Genomic DNA, 18,547 nt, shown 5'->3' on the forward strand with positions numbered 1-18,547 from the left:
CGGTCATACAGAGAGAGCAGATTATTACATACAGTGTCTCCTACTGCCCGTATGTCACATCTCAGTGTGACCGTCTCTCCTTTAAACACCTGTTTATCAGGCTTTATGGACAATATGGCTTTAGGATTATCTGAAAACAAACACATTATTATTTTCAATAAACACAAACAACACTACAGATTATTTAACACCACAGCCCGTACTGCTCATATATGTTCAGAAATTATCAGCTTCACAGCATCATCAAAAAACTTTCCTTATCCTCTTCAGACATAGTACTGAATTTTGGCTCAAAACTGAATTTGTTGGTGATTCAGTTAGGGTGTTTAATATGTTAAATTTAATTTTTGGATTAATTTATAATGTTAATAGTTTATAGTGCTTTATAAAGAAAATTACGTTAAATCAAATTGTATTTATATAGTGTTTTTCACAACAGAAGTCATCACAAAGCACACGAGAAAGAAATCTGGGTAGGAACCAAGACTCATACGGGGAATCCATCCTCCTCTGGTCAACACCCGAGAGCACAACAAAGATCAGAAGTAAAAGTGATACAGTCGGTGAGTTATATGTAATATGAAGTGTATAAAATTAGTAAGGCGCATGTGAGAGGGAGCAGGAGGTGTTCAGTGATTCTCTCGGAGGATTTAATGCAAGATCAAAAGCTAGAAAGTAATTGTTATATTTAAATGACACTAAATTATATTATTTGAATTGTAAGCATATTCCAGTCCTCATTATTCATAAAATATTATATTGGTAATAGGTCATTTTATTAAAATTAGGCTACAATAATGAACTGAATCACCCTGAAACCCTAAAATTATGATTATGATGGTGTAAATGCTATTTTCTCAGCCTCCAATAAAAGAGAAATAAACTCTTCTGTATAACATGAATGCTAATGTGATGTTTAATACTGTTTTAACTGTGTTCAAGTAAAATATCCTGCCATATTACCAGTTTAATTACAGATAAAATAATTGATAATACAAGCAAAATAGAAGATCATTTTAAGAATTAATCATTATTATATTAGTTATGTAATGACATTATTGTTGGGAGTAGGGCTACACACAAACTCCTCCACACAGCCCTGTGAACTCACATCATTTCCGTGTCGGCTAAACTTGCTCCCACCTCCATCCCTTCTATACCCTTTTTCTTGTGTCCACACGGTTTGTCTTCATACACATTCCAAAGCCGCCCTGAACTCCTCCATTTCAACCTTTACGGGCGTGGTCCGTACTAGCAAAATGAATAAGTCCCTGATGGGAAAGCTGTGGAGGACAAACCCGCCTGGAGGAGGGAAATTGTCACATCTTGGCACTTTCTTGTTTGTTTTCTCCTTCCATGTGGCTCTGTCTGTTTGTTGTTTTTCCTATCTCCGCCCTCGTTCCACTCTAGCTCCACCTTCAGTTCAGTTCAGCCTCTTTGTCATTATCTGCGTCAGGTGTTTCTTGTTAGTTCTTGTATTTAAGTCCTCTTCACTCACTTCCTGTGATCGATCATTTGTGTTTGTGTTTGCTCTGTTCTAGTCAAGTCATTCCTACTCATTTGTGTTTGTGTTGTTTGTATTGTATTGTGTTGTGTTGTTGTTTTGCTCTGTTCTAGTCAAGTCTGTGTTTCTCTAGCTCGTTTCTCATTCGGTCTCCTGCCTGTTTCATGCCCCAGTCCTGTAGTGTTGTTTCCTGCTCTTTCCTAGGTTTCTAAGTAATGTTATTTCGTGTTTCAAGTTCGTTTGTTGTGTTTTCTCTTTATTAAACTGTCTGTGTTGTAGCAAGTGTGTCCGCCTCCGTAAGTCCACCCTTCACGTCCCCGTGACAGAATGACCAATCTATATAAGGACACAGCTAGCACGGATTATTATTTTAAAAGATGTGTAATTCGCCGGACTCCGTTTCGAATAGGGTCCCAAAGATCCCGTGGAGGAGGCTTTAAGAGCGGCCTCGGAAGCGGAGTCGACGGCTGCAGCTCATGCCCGGTGCGGTTCCTTCCCATCTAACAGAGGACTCGATTCGAGAATCGAAGGATTATTCCAGCGGGAACAGTAGGAGCTGTAGAAAGAAGCGGGCTGGAGTCTCCCCCTCGCTGGTGGATTACCCCCTCAGGTCCGGGGAAATTCTTGAGGGGGGGTTAAGGGTAGGGGCTGTTAGCCTCCTACCTCAGGACAACGGAGGTGAGGCTAACAGGGGCGCACCTCCGGGGGAATCCCTCAAGAGTGCGCCCATCAGAACCCCTAAACCCTTAACAGCTCCAGTCCACGACGGAACAGCACGAGCCCCTGCCGCCGTGGACGTTGCTGCAGGGCCTTCTGTTTCCAAAGACGGCGCTGCAGTCCCTTCTGCCGCCCAGGAGAAGCTTGCAAGCCTCCTCTGCCTTCTTGGACGTTGTCGCAGCTTCCTCTGCCTCCATGGACGACGTCGCAGCTTCCTCTGCCTCCGTGGACGACGTCGCAGGTCTTCCTGCCTCCGTGGACGTCGTCGCAGGTCTTCCTGCCTCCGTGGACGTCGTCGCAGGTCTTCCTGCCTCCGTGGACGTCGTCGCAGGTCTTTCTGCCTACGTGGACGTCGTCGCAGGTTCCCCTGCCTCTGTGGACTTCGTCGCAGGGTCTCCTGTCTCCGTGAGTGCGGCTCCCTCAGCCGATCCTGTTTCCGTGAGCGCGGCTCCCTCAGCCGCTCCTATCTCCGTGACTGTGGCTACAGCCGTTTCTGCCCCTGAGACTGTGGCTACGGCCGTTTCTGCCCCTGAGACTGTGGCTACGGCCGTTTTTGCTCCAGTGACTGTGGCTCCGGCCGCTTCTGAATCAGTGACTGTGGCTCTGGCCGCTTCTGAACCCGTGACTGTGGCTCCGGCCCCAAGGACTTCGAGGCCAATCCCCAGAACTGTGCCCAGGCTGGCACCTTGGACAGTCCCACAGACTTTTGCCAGTCCTGGGCACCCTGCACTTGTATTAATTCCCATGTCTGTCCCTGTCTTGGTTCCTGTCTCTGTCCTTGTCCCTGTGCTCGTATCAGCCTTTGTCTCTGTCCCAGTCCCTGTCACTGTATTCGTGTCTATCCCGTGAGAGCGGCGTCTCCGGCCGCTTCTGATCCGTGAGAGCGGCGTCTCCGGCCGCTTCTGATCCCGTGAGAGCGGCGTCTCCGGCCGCTCCTGTTCCTGTGAGAGCGGCGCCTCCGGCCGTTCCTGTTCCTGGAAGAGCGGCGCCTACGGCCGCTCCTGTCTTCGTGAGCGCGGCGCCTACGGCCGCTCCTGTCTTTGTGAGCGCGGCGCCTACAGCCACTCCTGTCTTCGTGAGCGCGGCACCTCCAGCCGCTCCTTCCTTCGTGGATGTCGTCGCCGCTTCCTCTGCCTCCGTGGACGACGTCGCAGCTTCCTCTGCCTCCGTGGACGACGTCGCAGCTTCCTCTGCCTCCGTGGACGACTTCGCAGCTTCCTCTACCTCCGTGGACGTCGTCGCAGGTCTTCCTGCCTCCGTGGACGTCGTCGCAGGTCTTCCTGCCTCCGTGGACGTTGTCGCAGGTCTTCCTGCCTCCGTGGACGTCGTCGTAGGTTTTCCTGTCTCCGTGGACGTCGTCGCAGGTCTTCCTGTCTCCGTGGACGTCGTCGCAGGTTCCCCTGCCTCCGTGGACGTCGTCGCAGGGTCCCCTGTCTCCGTGAGTGCGGCTGCCTCAGCCGATCCTGTTTCCGTGAGCGCGGCTCCCTCAGCCGCTCCTATCTCCGTGACTGTGGCTACGGCCGTTTCTGCCCCTGAGACTGTGGCTACGGCCGTTTCTGCCCCTGAGACTGTGGCTACGGCCGTTTCTGCCCCTGAGACTGTGGCTACGGTCTTTTCTGCCCCTGAGACTGTGGCTACGGCCGTTTCTGCTCCTGAGACTGTGGCTCCGGCCGCTTCTGAATCAGTGACTGTGGCTCCGGACGCTTCTGAACCCGTGACTGTGGCTCCGGCCCCAAGGACTTCGAGGCCAATCCCCAGAACTGTGCCCAGGCTGGCACCTTGGACAGTCCCACAGACTTTTGCCAGTCCTGGGCACCCTGCACTTGTATTAATTCCCATGTCTGTCCCTGTCTTGGTTCCTGTCTCTGTCCTTGTCCCTGTGCCCGTATCAGCCTTTGTCTCTGTCCCAGTCCCTGTCACTGTATTCGTGTCTATCCCTGTTAAGGTCATGGTTCCTGTACCCCTGCCAAGCCCAGTCCAGTACCCTGTGAAACCCTCTGTCCAGTCTCGTGTCCAGTTCCCTGTTAGTCATCTCCAGTCACCAGTTAAACCCTCTGTCCAGTCACCTGTCCTGTCACCATTTTCTTCAAATGTCCAACATCCTGTCCTGTCACGTGTATCTGCTCCTGTTCCGTCTCAGTCCCCGTTTAGTGTTCAATCAAATGTCCAGTCTATGTTTCAGTCCCCTGTCTCTACTCCTGTCTTCTCTCGTTCCCCGTCTCTTCTTTCTAGTTCTGTCCAGTGTCCGTTTAAGTCTAGTTCCTTGCTCCCTGTTCCATTTCCTGTCTTGTCCTGAATCTTTTGGTTTCGTCTTTGTCTTGTTTCTTCTGGCCCCTCCAGCGCCAGCTCCTGGGGAGTCTAGTTTTTCGCGCTCCGGGAGTTGCGTGTCTTGGGGGGGGGCGTCTGTCACATCTTGGCACTTTCTTGTTTGTTTTCTCCTTCCATGTGGCTCTGTCTGTTTGTTGTTTTTCCTATCTCCGCCCTCGTTCCACTCTAGCTCCACCTTTTGTTCCGCCTCTTTGTCATTATCTGTGTCAGGTGTTTCTTGTTAGTTCTTGTATTTAAGTCCTCTTCACTCACTTCCTGTGATCGGTCATTTGTGTTTGTGTTTGCTCTGTTCTAGTCAAGTCATTCCTACTCATTTGTGTTTGTGTTGTTTGTATTGTGTTGTGTTGTTGTTTTGCTCTGTTCTAGTCAAGTCTGCGTTTCTCTAGCTCGTTTCTCGTTCGGTCTCCTGCCTGTTTCATGCCCCAGTCCTGTAGTGTTGTTTCCTGCTCTTTCCTAGGTTTCTAAGTAATTTTATTTTGTGTTTCTTGTCAAGTTCATTTGTTGTGTTTTCTCTTTATTAAACTGTCTGTGTTGTAGCGAGTGTGTCCGCCTCCATAAGTCCACCCTTCACGTCCCCGTGACAAATACACTGGGGCTCAACACTGACTATTGGAACATGGTTTTGGCTGCAGACAGGAGCAAGAAGCATAGAAGAGTATGATTAGTTTTAGCAGCAGTTCACTATTGGAGAGCCGAGTTAGCCCCAGTTGAGAGTGTAGAGCTCACTTCTAGGGCTCATTGGATACTGTATCAGTGGCACTTTCTCTTCTACTTGCTGTCTGCAGCCAGAGCCAGGGTCCCATGGGCTGCACTGAAATTTAGGGTTCCTGCTCAGGATCTTAAAGAGCAGTGGACTTAAATGTAACCCCTGATGTGCATTTTCTTACATTTTAAAGCAAACTTATGCCCATGATTTAATGTCTCCTAATTACATTCTCTCTTCTCCCTTAGTGAAAGTCTCACTCACCTGTGACGTTTACCCAGAGTGCATCACTGTAGTGTGTGTAGTAGACTGGGTCTCCTCTGCCAGCTCTGCACCAGTACTGACCTCCATCAGAGAGTCTAACTGACCTGATGGTGTAGTTGTAGGTGCTGCTGTTGTTCTCAGGGTTCTGTGTGTGTTTGGACCAGTAAAACGTCCATCCAGCAGACGGACCCAGACTGCAGTACAGAGTCACTGTGTTTCCTGTCAGTACGGCTTCTTTAAGGCTTGAAGTGAGTGTAGGACGAGGCTTATCTGTGGATGAAGAACAAAGTAAAGAGGTTTTTTTTTTGGTTCAGTACCTTTTTAGTACTTAATATATTATTATTTTTACATTTTAAAACTGAAAAATGGTCATCAAGTGCAAGTTAGTGGTTTTTCAGGAGAAATTTAAGCAGATTAAAAATAAGACAAACTGCAAACCCAAGAAGAAAATATTCTAAAGAACCAATAAAACTATACACTTAGATTAACACTATTTAAAGTTTTCATAAAGAACTACAATAAATTTAATTATAAAACACCACTCAAATTTGAACTTTCCTTGGTAGGCATAATATAAGAGAGACCCCACACTCACCTGATACAGTCAGAGGAACAGCGTCACTGGTGTGTGTGTATATTCGGCCTGATGTTCCTTTACAGGTATAAACACCTGCGTCAGACTGACCAACATTAGAGATGATATAATCCTTCCTTACAGAACCCCTGAGAGACTGTGTGTTTTTATACCACTCATAATTCCAATAATCTCCACCTCCTGTTTCACACGTCAGAGTGACCCTCTCTCCGATGAACACACTCTCCGCTGGCTGCACTTTCACTGTAGGCTTCTGTCTCTCTGCAGGAAGATTTTATATAATTGTTTGTGGCTTATACACATTCTCTAAAAATGCACCTGGACATGTTTAATTGTTAATGATTATAATGAATTGTTAATGATTATAATGAATATTGAAGCGTGTCCTTAAAATAATGTGATAAAGAGCCCACAGTCTCCTGATACTGTCAGAGTAACAGTGTGACTGTGGTGTGTGTATGTTCTCTGTATTGACTGTGTTCCCTTACAGGTATAAACACCTGCACTGGAGAGTTTAACACCAGACACCGGGTATTCATTGATGTGCATCACTCTTCTTATAGTTAATAGCTCACATTATTAATAAATAATTAAAACAGGAAACATTACGTACCTCTTACTGTAATCTTGATGTGGGGACTGTAGTATGAACTTTGCAGTGACCATATCCCAAGACACCTGAACTGTGTTTCTCCTGGATCAGACACTGTTACTCTGACTGTGGAGGTGTGACTATCTTTATGAATCAGATCAGGACTAAAATACTGATAGTCTTTCTTCCAGAAAATCTCAGCTCCAGTCGACTGTGTCTCACAGCTCAGAGTCACTGTGTCTCCAGTAAAGACTGAGCCCTCAGGCTCCACTCTCAGTGTGGGTGGTTCTGTTGAAATAAAATGAAGAAGTCAGCACAGCTGCTTTTCTCTTTACACTTCACAGCTGTGTGTTACCATATGAGCGCCCTGCATCAAAATCTTCTCCACATTTAACACACAATTAGTGTTTATCTGCTGAATGTAACATATTGTAAGATTGTGGTCTGTGCAAAAATTACAGCATTAAATTATTTTAAATTCATTTTACATTCATTCATTCATTGTCTGTAACCCTTATTCAGTTCAGGGTGGGGGTGGGTCTGGAGCCTACCCAGAATCACTAGGCACAAGGCAGGAACACACCCTGGAGGGGGAGCCAGTGCTTCATAGGGCAATACACGCTCACACATTCACTCAAACCTACAGACACTTTTGAGTCTTCAATCCACCTACAAACGTGTGTTTTTGGAGCGTTGGAAACCCACACAGACACAGGGAGAACACACTACACTCCTCACAGACAGTCACCCGGAGGAAACCCACGCAGACACAGGGAGAGTACACCACACTCCTGCATGACGGTATTAAATAGTTCTATCATGCAAAAAGCCCATGGTGTGAAGTTTATTAGTCTTTAATGTTTCTGTGTATTTCCCTCTGTAACTTTCTACAGCTCTGTGTCCTCATTAAAATTCCTAACTGAAGATTCATTGAGAAAAGCTTATTTCATGTCATGGCCATGATGCAGGGTGTAGCTCCTCTTTTCTTAAGCAGCCATGTCAAAAGATGTATCTGGCAGTCTTCGAATAATACTACTGTGTTTTTGAAGAGTCAAAGTATTGCCCTGAATCAATCAATGAGAACAACTTCCCTTGTATCTTCCCTGATAGCACAAGCATATTCATTCATGGTCTATAACCACCCATCAACTTCAGGGCCACGGTTGGTCCGGAGCCCACCCAAAATAATATTACCATGATTTATTGTGCTCAGATGTTGGAATTGTAGTTCTGGGAGCATGAGGAATCATTGCTACACACAAACTGTCCACCACAGAGCCATGACAATAACCCCAGTGAAAGTCTGATGTAGTATTTTACGGAGCGTTTATCCAACACATCATCAGTACACGGCAGAAATAAGTGCAACTTTGGACAGAAATAAATGAGATTTTGCATGACTTTGTTCATACTATGCCATGTTGAATGCACAGTGTGGTAAAACGGGTTTTTAGGTAAGGAAATGAATCTGTATTTGAGTGTACATGAATAATACTGAATTGATTCAGAAGAAGAACATTATTCACCTTGAGTTTGTCCACAGTGGAGGTGTCCAACCAGCACTAAAGCACAGACAGAAGAACACAGGATACGATGCATTAATGTGAATGAAGAAATCTGAAAGAGATTGTGCAGCTGGAGCTAGAGAATCAGATCAGGTAACAATCATCATTACCATCCAGTAAAAGTGCTGCATGCTACAAAATTTTCTTTTTCAGCGATGTCATAGAAGAACCTCTTGGGGTTCATATTGATCAAAAACATCATAATGTAAATGAGGATGTTACAGCTCTAAAACCTTTATTCCTGATCGTAACCCTCTCTAGTAGAAGAAGGTCCAACGTAAAATACACAAAGTCAAAATGTAATAAAGAATTCTCTCATTGATGAACACGTAGAGACCAAGCACAGTTACTCACCTTTGGGAAAGCTTCATGTCCCGCTGCTTTTTTTTTTACCTAAATGTTACTATTTACTCAGCATTTGTTTGCAGTCTGTGAGCATCTTTGCTGTGTACAAGTGAATTTGTTCACTCTAATCTACATTAAATAGTAATTAAGTGTGGCACCCAAACTTTTGCTTTAGACTGAAGGCGAATATTAAACTCATACGATCAGGTGCTAGACTTTATCTGGATCTTTGCAATGAGGAGTAAAGTTTTTTGTGGAATTTAATTAAAGGCATAATGAATAAACCACACAAATTGTTAGTCACTGAAAGAAAAAAAATACATGTTTTGCAACTGACTGTAAGTGTAGTCCAACAATTAAAAAATAAAATGTGTTTAACTTTCAATCATGGCTTTAAACACATGAAAATCAGAAATAAATTGTCTCTAATGTTTCAAAAATGTAATATTTAATTTCTCTGTGTGTGTGTGTGTGTGTGTGTGGACACAATTCAGGACCTACACGGCTAGAGCTCATGAATTTTTGATTTAGAAATAAATCAATTCAATCTCTGATCTCAAGGTAAAGCTGTTACTTTATTATTGTCTTCCTACAGCAGCCCTCACTCTATTGAAGTTAGTGAAGATATTAAAGGACAGTTTTACTCACCGAGCATCACAGAGAGAGGACTGAGCTCCATTCTGCCCCAGTAAAGACTGAGAACTGCAGTGTGTTAAACTCTCAACACTTCCTGTGTTCTTATCCTCAGAGAGAGAGAGACCTCAGTATTGAACTGCTTTTCTTTTAGACTCCTGATACAGTTATGAAACCGATTATTATTCAGAGCCCACTTTGCTTACTGCAGTAATGTGTTTGTAATAAGATACTGATATATAATAATAATACTATTTTCTTAGCTATTAAACTTGACGAACCTGAAAGACAGAACCTGAAATATAACACAAAGACATGACCATACTAAACATCTGAGTATGTGTAAGAACATGATGATTATTGATTTGATAGTTACAATACATTTCACTTCCCAAAAACATTAAGCGAAATAATCCAATTATTAACTTTATAGAGATTGTTTTGCTAGCTAGTTAGCAGTTTAATGTTACCTTAGTCTTAAAAATTAGCTACTCATTTAAATGACAATGTTTTAGCTGTTTATCCAGTAGCTTTCCTGTAAATTGCACTTTTAGAGCTAATGCTCTAATGCTCTAATCATTTTATTTGTGAATTTAATTTAAAAAATTTCAGCACTTTTCACAGATACTTGTGATTTATTTAGATTCTTATTGGACACTGTCATGGAAACTTGTTCACGTCAAGCACCACAATCAGACCCCTGCAAAACCCTGAACTGTGGTAATAACTCTCATGGCCACAGCCTCATCACACATCATAGTATTTTCAAATAAAGTCACATAAAATATATCCCACATTGTTGTGGGACCCATCTGGTGAGTCAGAGCTTTAAGTCTCTTTAGTACTGCTCATAGATACAAATGGCACTTATTGCCATCATCAAGGGAAAATACATTTCTCAGTATATCCTACAGAATCCTGTCTGAATCACTTTCTGAGACTAAAGATCAGTTAAAGCTGATGGTCATAAGGTCATGGATATTACGATTAGTGAAAATTGTGCAGCTGATAACTGGATATGAATTATCTGTTTTTTGTTTGTTTAGTTGTTTACTAGACAACAGCAGCTTTCCTTATCACTGCATGAGAATGTCATCATGAACAGACTAGTAGAAATGCTCCACAATTACTTACAATTATTTTGAGAATTACTTTGAAATAGTTTACTGAATACTCAGTCCTGGAATGTGTAGTGTGTATATGCATCCATCCAGGTTTATTCACAGATAATGGAATTTCAGGTTGAAGCATTAATGGAATAAAAACAGGTCTCCCTTCAGTGGTTACAGTTATATTCATAATCAGTGCCTTATACCACTGTGGATTAAAGCTCTTCTTTAGATTAGCATTCATCCATTCATTGTCTGTAAATACTTATCCAGTTCGAGGTTGCGGTAGGTCCGGTCCCTACCCGGCAGAAACACACCATCTTTAGACTAGCAATAAAATCATAATAAATATAAGTTACTACTCTATAATACCATGAATTCCATTAATTCTGTTGATGAAATATAGCTAACAATTGTTCCACTGAGTATTTCAGCTCGATTGGACTCTGACCCTTTACACGATTGCTGACCTGTGCCCACCATGTTTATTTCTGACCTCCATCTGAGTGTCTGTGGAACTAGAACAGAAGTCAGACCACAAACACATATCTAACCCCTCTCTATTCTCAGCCCTAGAAGATTCTTGGTTTGGGTTTGGTTGATGAAGTGAACAACAAAGCTCCTGATGCTTATAGATGTGTGACCAGTGACACAGTTCCCACAGTTCTGTAATCTGTCTGCTGTAGTGGCTCACTTCTTTTCTGCGTTATCTGTTTGTACTCTATTGGAACTGTGGTGATTTTGAGTGATAGAATGGACACAGCTGATATAATACTGGATCACAAATACTATTATCTCTAAAGTATTGGATGATACCCCATGGATTGCAGTTCCACTGCTTTACAGCTCAGTACTGGGGATTCATATTTTTTTAGCTGAGCTTTGGTGACCTCAGGCTCAAGTACGAATCCTCCAAAGCAGACATTTCCTTTCCTGTTTTTCCGTTATGATTATGCAGTCGGTGTGGAAATCCAACTGCTGTGTCCAAAATGGGAGCACCTTAAAGTAGATCAGTTCACTGATTATATACAAGAGGGGTCCAGAGGTTTTGGTTGTATTGTGTTATCAGTAATAATGTAAGCAATAATTAGAACTGGTAGTGAGTACTGATTTATTCATGAGAATATATTTAACAACAAGATTGAAAATATTAGACAAACAATAAATGCCATATTACTAAATCCAGCCTGTCTGTCATCTGGTGTGGCTGATATGTTCGAGGGGAGGTAGGAGTAACAAGGTTGAAGGGCTTACTTAAAACCCTAAAGTTGAAATAATATGATTTAAATCAAATTTACCAAATATGTATAAACAAACTACAAAACCCAAAGTGTCTAATGCACTCTCCCCAACTTAGCCCCCTTTCAGCTTTACCCAAAAGCTTGTTCGGTCAGGGGAAAACAGAACTTGCCCAGCAACTCACAGAACAATCTAAATTCCAGTCATAAAATGATTTATTCCAAAAAAAAAAACGATGAAAAAAAATAAATTTCTCATTTGCGAATTGCAATCAATAAAATAATACAATAATAAAACTCTCCTTCCATTCGACACCAGTCCAGGGGAAGAAGAGCAAAGGAGGAAACAAACAGAGAGAAACTCTGGTGGGCCCCGGCAGGTAGTCCCTTAAGTAGCAAGGTCCCAGTCTCACAAGCGCCCCTCGGTCACGTCCACTCCAGTACTCTAAAATACACAATAAAACAGCCGGCTGTAATCTAGAACTACTAAAATGAATTAAAATAAATTGGAGTTCCCAAGCGAGTGGCTAAAACCTATCATTAACGGCTAGCGAACTACTCTTAGCAGCTGGAGACACTTAGGCCACAACAATCAAGGCTGCAGTACTCACACCATTCCGAGGCTGATCGTAACCAGCCCCTGAGTCTGCAGCGTCTTGCCTTTGAGGTGTCCAAGCGCTCCCTGTCCCGTATCCCCAGCATCGCCAGTTCCACTCTCCTCGGTCCAGTAGCTACTTCGTTGGCCCTCTCAGGAACACTCGCGACGGCTCGATTTCCAACTCTCTCCGCCGCTACGCCAAGTCAAGCTCCTTTACTCAATTTCCTATATCCACGCGCTAGTCGTCACGCCGTGACCGCCTGCCTTCCCTTGCTCCTCTTCTGCTCTCTTTTTTTTCGCTCCCCTTCCAGTCTCCTTCAGTTCCTTAAAAACAAAAGTCTCCTCCTGCCAAAATTACATCAATTAATGATCGTCCTTATTGGTCCTGTCAGCAATTAGAGGTAGCAGCAGGTGGCAAGCAACATATTAATTCATTCATTCATTATCTGTAAGCGCTTATCCAGTTCAGGGTCACGGTGGGTCAAGAGCCTACCTGGAGTCATTGGGCGCAAGGCAGGAATACACCCTGGAGGGGGCGCCAGTCCTTCACAGGGCAACACGGACACACACACATTCTCACACCTGTGTTTTTGGACTGTGGGAGGAAACCAGAGCACCCAGAGGAAACCCACGTGGAGAACACACCAACTCCTTTCAGACAGTCACCCGGAGCAGGAATTGAACCCACAACCTCCAGGCCCCTGGAGCTGTGAGACTGCGACACTACCTGCTGCCACCATGCCGCCCCGCAAGCAACATATACAAATAAATAATTAACAAATAAATAACTCAACAACCCACCACAAATATGCACACTTTGACAAATTAAAACTCAATTTAAACACCACAAAAATCACACAAGGTTCACCACAAAAAGAAAACCAATCACACCACAATAAATTGCTTGTCCCCAACAGATATAGAACAAAACATAGAAGAAAGACTAGAGGACTTTGACCCACTACCAGAGCTAGAATTGGAGTAAATCATCTACTCGTCAAATTGTACGACCTGCACACTTGATGCAATACCAACAAAACTATTTAATGAAGTATTACCAGTCATAATCAATCCCCTTTTAACAATCATAAATTCGTCCCTTAGACTGGGTCACATACCCAAAGCATATAAACTAGCAGTTTTTAAACCCCTGATGAAGAAACCAAATCTTGATCCTAGTGTACTATTCAATTACAGACCTATCGCTAACCTTTCCTTCATATCTAAGACCTTAGAAAAAGTTGTGGCCCAACAAATTTGCTCATACTTGCATAAGAATAACATATATGAAAAATTTCAATCTGGTTTTAGGCCACACCATAGCACCGAAACAGCTTTAGTTCAAATAACAAATGACCTTCTTCTCACCTCTGATCGAGGCTGCATATCCATGCTAGTTCTACTTGACCTCAGTGGAGCTTTTGATAAAATTGATCATACCATTCTGCTAGAAAGACTAAAAAACATGGTTGGAGTCACAGGAATGGCCCTATCAAGTCCTACCTCACAGATCACTACCAATTTGTAAAAGTAAATAATGTTTCTTCTATTCATACAAAAATGAGATTTGGAATTCCCGAGGCTCAATTTTAGGACCTTTACTATTCATATTATACATGCTGCCACTGGGCAGATTTATTAGCAGGCATGGCATTACATTCCACAGTTACGCAGATGACACACAGTTATACATATCAGCCAAACCAGGCGACAAACCAACACTAAAGAAAATGGAGGACTGTGTTAAAGAAGTGAAGCATTGGATGTCATACAATTTCCTTCTGCTAAACAGCGACAAAACCGAAGTTCTCCTTCTAGGTCCAAAACCTGCTATAAATAAGTTATCAGACTTAATACATAATTTTGACTTCCCTGTTCTCCAGAGCTCATCAGCTAAAAATCTGGGTGTTATAATTGATTCAGATCTATAATTTGATCAGCATATAGGTAACATTACAAAAACTGCTTTTCTACATCTTCGGAACCTCGCTAAGTTAAGAAACTCCTTATCCCTCCCAGATGCGGAAAAATTAGTTCACGCTTTTATTACATCAAGAATAGATTATTGCAATGCACCTTTATCAGGATGCTCCAGCAGAAACTTGAGTAAACTCCAGTTAATTCAAAATGCAGCAGCCAGGGTCCTTACTAAAACGAGAAAATTTGATCATATCAGCCCAGTCTTATCGGCCCTTCACTGGCTTCCAGTTAAATTCCGTATTGATTACAAAATTATTTTACTAACGTATAAATCCCTACATGGTCTCGCCCCTGAATACCTGCGAGACCTCATCACGCACTTTGAACCACCAAGATTACTCAGATCTCAGGGCGCCGGCCTCTTATTCATAAGACTTCAGCGGGGGGTGGGAAGCTTTCTCCTACGAAGCCCCTCAGCTCTGGAACAATCTTCCAGCTAGTGTTCGGGACGCAGACACAGTCACTATGTTTAAGTCTAGGCTCAAAACACACTTGTACTGTTTAGCTTTTGGCAACTAACCGGTTTCTAGTTTAAGGTTGTTGTTTCAGGAACTCATGGACATGGGGAATCAGGGTAAACTCGGATGATGTGCTCACAATTTCTCTTGTTTAGAGCGGAAGGATGTCTTTGCCTGAGCTCCTTCTGGTTTCCCTCCTTCCAGTCTGTTACAGTCAGATCCGTCACTACACTAATGAAAATATTCACATGCTCTTTTTCTCTGCTGCACTCAACTAAACTAACTGCTTCCCTTTACTGTTTTCTGAGAGAATGGTGGCCCATTGATGGAAGATTGTTTGCTGGATTCTCCTGCGGCCCACACCAGATCAGACCAGCTGCTTACCGTCATCTACTGCTGCTAGCCTCGGACCACTCACCATGATCAACTACACTGAAGTAGAAATGGACTCAGATTAGCAACACTGACTGATTCTTCCAATCTGGTGCAGTATTATTATGCCCCAAGATTGATGTCACTATTATTATTATTATTACTATTATTGTACTGTAGCATAATGACACTTAGTTGGTGATAATTTAAAAATTAAATCTATAGTTTGATCAGAGGAGGATGGATCCCTTTTGTGAGTCTTGCTTCCTCCCAAGGTTTCTTCCTCCAGCCTCGAAGAAGTTTTTCCTTGCTACTGTCGCCTTCTGCTTGCTCGCATTGGTCTTTGATTTACAAACCGGATTGCAATAAAGTTGGGACACTAAACAAATTGTGAATAAAAACTGAATGCAAAAATGTGGAGATGGCAAATGTCAATATTGTATTCGTAATAGAACATAGATGACAGATCAAAAGTTTAATCTGAGTAAATGTAACATTTTAAAGGAAAAATATGTTGATTCAAAATTTCACAGTGTCAACAAATCCCAAAAAAGTAGGGACAAGTATCAATCAGTAGCTGGAAAAAGGAAATTGAGCATATAACGAAGAGCTGGAAGACCATTTAACACTAATTAGGTCAATTGACAACATGATTGGGTATAAAAAGAGCTTCTCAGTGTGTCAGTGTCTCTCTGAAGCCAAGATGGTAAGAGGATCACCAATTCCACCATTGTTGCGCAGAAAGATAGTGCAGCAATACCAGAATGATGTTACCCAGCGTAAAATAAAAAAAACTTTTAAGTTATCATCATCAACCGTGCATAACATCATCAAAAGATTCAGAGAACCTGGAACAATTGCTGTGCGTAAGGGACAAGGCTGTAAAACTCTACTGGATGCTCGTGATCTCCCAGCCCTTAAACGTCACTGCACCTCAAACAGGAATGCAACTGTTAAGGAAATAACAGCATGGGCTCAGGAATACTTCCAGAAAGCATTGTCAGTGAACACAATCCACCGTGCCATCCGCCGTTGCCAGCTGAAACTCTACAGTGCAAAGAGGAAGCCATTTCTAAGCAAGCTCCACAAGCTCAGAAGTTTGCACTGGGCCAGGGGTCTTTTAAAATGGAGTGTGGCAAAATGGAAGACTGTTCTGTGGTCAGATGAGTCACGATTTGAAGTTCTTTATGGAACACTGGGACGCCATGTCATCCGGACCAGAGAGGACAAGGATAACCCAAGTTGTTATCAACGCTCCGTTCAGAAGCCTGCATCACTGATGGTATGGGGTTGCATGAGTGCTTGTGGCATGGGCAGCTTGCATGTCTGGAAAGACACCATTAATGCAGAGAACTATGTTCAGGTTCTAGAACAACATATGCTCCCATCTAGACATCATCTCTTTCAAAGAAGACCCTGCATTTTTCAACAAGATAATGCCAGACCACATTCTGCAGCAATCACAACATCATGGCTACGATCTTTCACCTATAGAGAACATTTGGCGCATCATAAAGAGGAAGGTGCGACAAAGAAGGCCCAAGACGATTGAACAGTTAGAGGCCTGTATTAGACATGAATGGGAGAGCATTCCTATTTCTAAACTTGAGAAACTGGTCTCCTCTGTCCCCAGATGTCTGAGTGCTGTAAGAAGAAGGGGGGATGCCACACAGTGGTAAAAAATGGGGATTTGTTGACGCCATGAAATTTTGAAACAACATATTTTTCCTTTAAAATGATACATTCTCTCAGTTTAAACTTTTGATCTGTGATTTGTGTTATATTCTGAATAAAATACTAGATGTTGGCACCTCCACATCATTGCATTGAGTTTTTATTCACAATTTGTTTAGTGTCCCAACTTTTTTGGAATCCGGTTTGTAAATTTTCTGTTCTGATACTAACTATGCGAAGCTGCTTTGTGACAACGTCAGTTGTAAAAGGCGCTATATAAATAAATTTGATTTGATTTGATTCTTATCCTATACTTTTGCCTACCCATATTTATAATATAAAAAAAAAACATTGCCCTTTACTAATCAAAGTAGCCCCAAACACAGACCTGACCATCCTGAATAATAAATATAAATAATATTTAATCTTATTTCCTCCAAAAATAAGAAACTTAATCAAGTTATTTTCCATGACCCAGTCATTCAGAAAAAACACAGTACACATTAAGTTTATTTTTCAAATGATACATCTTTATTTCACAGTGAAATATGAAATGGGGGTGTTACAAAAATATATCCCATATAAATAATTAGAAATAAATGTGGTAAACAATTATATTAAATTTGATAAAACTGGTCAAAACTAAATAAAATACCCAATCAATCTTGAGTGTATTTATCTTATATCTGAGTAAATCATTGATTCTAATGGTAAAATATTATTGAAAATCATAAAACTATTACAAAAATATCAAAGTACTGAATAAATGATTGAACACTAAACATTCACTGAATTTGTTTCAAATCAAGTCTTTCATCAATTCTCCAATTTAAGAAATTAGTTCAGAAAGAGAAAAGTAAAAATAATGCAAACATATTCAAAGTCATGAAAATCTAAATATAATTCACACAATATAATCATGTAGAATACTGTGTTCCTGCCATGCACTTCCTGTGGTTTTATAATGATTAAGAAAATCAGATATTCCTTCACATGCACATATAGCTCTCTGCATAACAGTCTGTGCAGGAATAACTACTGCAAAGCCTCCAAAAACCTTACGGTACGCAAGCGACAGACGGCTGACATCGGGCAGCGTGTCGACATTTTGCGGTTGTCGAGGTGAGCGGTACTGCATGTAATGATGGGAAAGTGCCCATGGATGGAAGAGGATGTGTTTAGGAGGTGGTTGGCTCTGGCTGAAAGCAAAAATGAGGCAATGGGCAAATTCTGCAAAAGACTTTTTCGTTAGGGGCCATGAATGGAGGTGTTAATGTTTGTGACTAACTGATCTTCAGTGTTCTATTGACACAATCAGGCTTAAAATCCTCATCTTCAAGGTCCCTCACTATATCAGCCTTTTTAAAATAATGAGTCTTCCTCTTCCAGATATCCATCTATCCATCCATTATCCACTGCTTATCCGGGTCCGGGTCGCGGGGGAAGCAGTCAGAACAAAGAAACCCAGACCTCCCTCTCCCCAGCCACCACCTACAGCTCCTCCGGGGGTATACAGAAGCGTTCCCAGGCCAGTCAAGACATGTAGTCTCTCCAGCGTGTTCTTGGTCTGCCCCGGGGCCTCCTCCCCATTGGACATGCCCGGAACACCTCACCAGGAAGGCGTCCAGGAGGCATCCGGACCAGACGCCCGAACCACCTCAACTGGCTCCTCTCGACGTGGAGGAGCAGCGGCTTCCTCTTCCAGATATATTGAACGTTATTCTGACGCATACTTGTAATAGTCTGATTTGGAAAGGTATAGAATATGCTGGGTAAATACATCTATAAACATTTTCCAATTTTGTCAAATATAGTTGTACAAATAGTCACATTTCTCTTTGGAGCCTGGGGCTTAACTGAGGCTTACAGTTG

General features: G+C 42.5%; 1 protein-coding gene across 1 annotated transcript in view; it reads right to left on the bottom strand.

Moving 5' to 3' along the window:
- The window catches only part of LOC136690919 (basement membrane-specific heparan sulfate proteoglycan core protein-like), a 62,396-nt gene that overhangs the window by 31,388 nt on the left and 12,461 nt on the right, over positions 1–18,547 (bottom strand). The window contains 2 exon segments of the mRNA XM_066663019.1: positions 1–130; positions 5,517–5,786. Of these exon segments, the coding sequence (XP_066519116.1) occupies positions 1–130; positions 5,517–5,786 (400 nt within the window).

This window comes from Hoplias malabaricus, chromosome 3, assembly GCF_029633855.1.
Source record: "Hoplias malabaricus isolate fHopMal1 chromosome 3, fHopMal1.hap1, whole genome shotgun sequence".
Taxonomy (NCBI): Eukaryota; Metazoa; Chordata; class Actinopteri; order Characiformes; family Erythrinidae; genus Hoplias; species Hoplias malabaricus.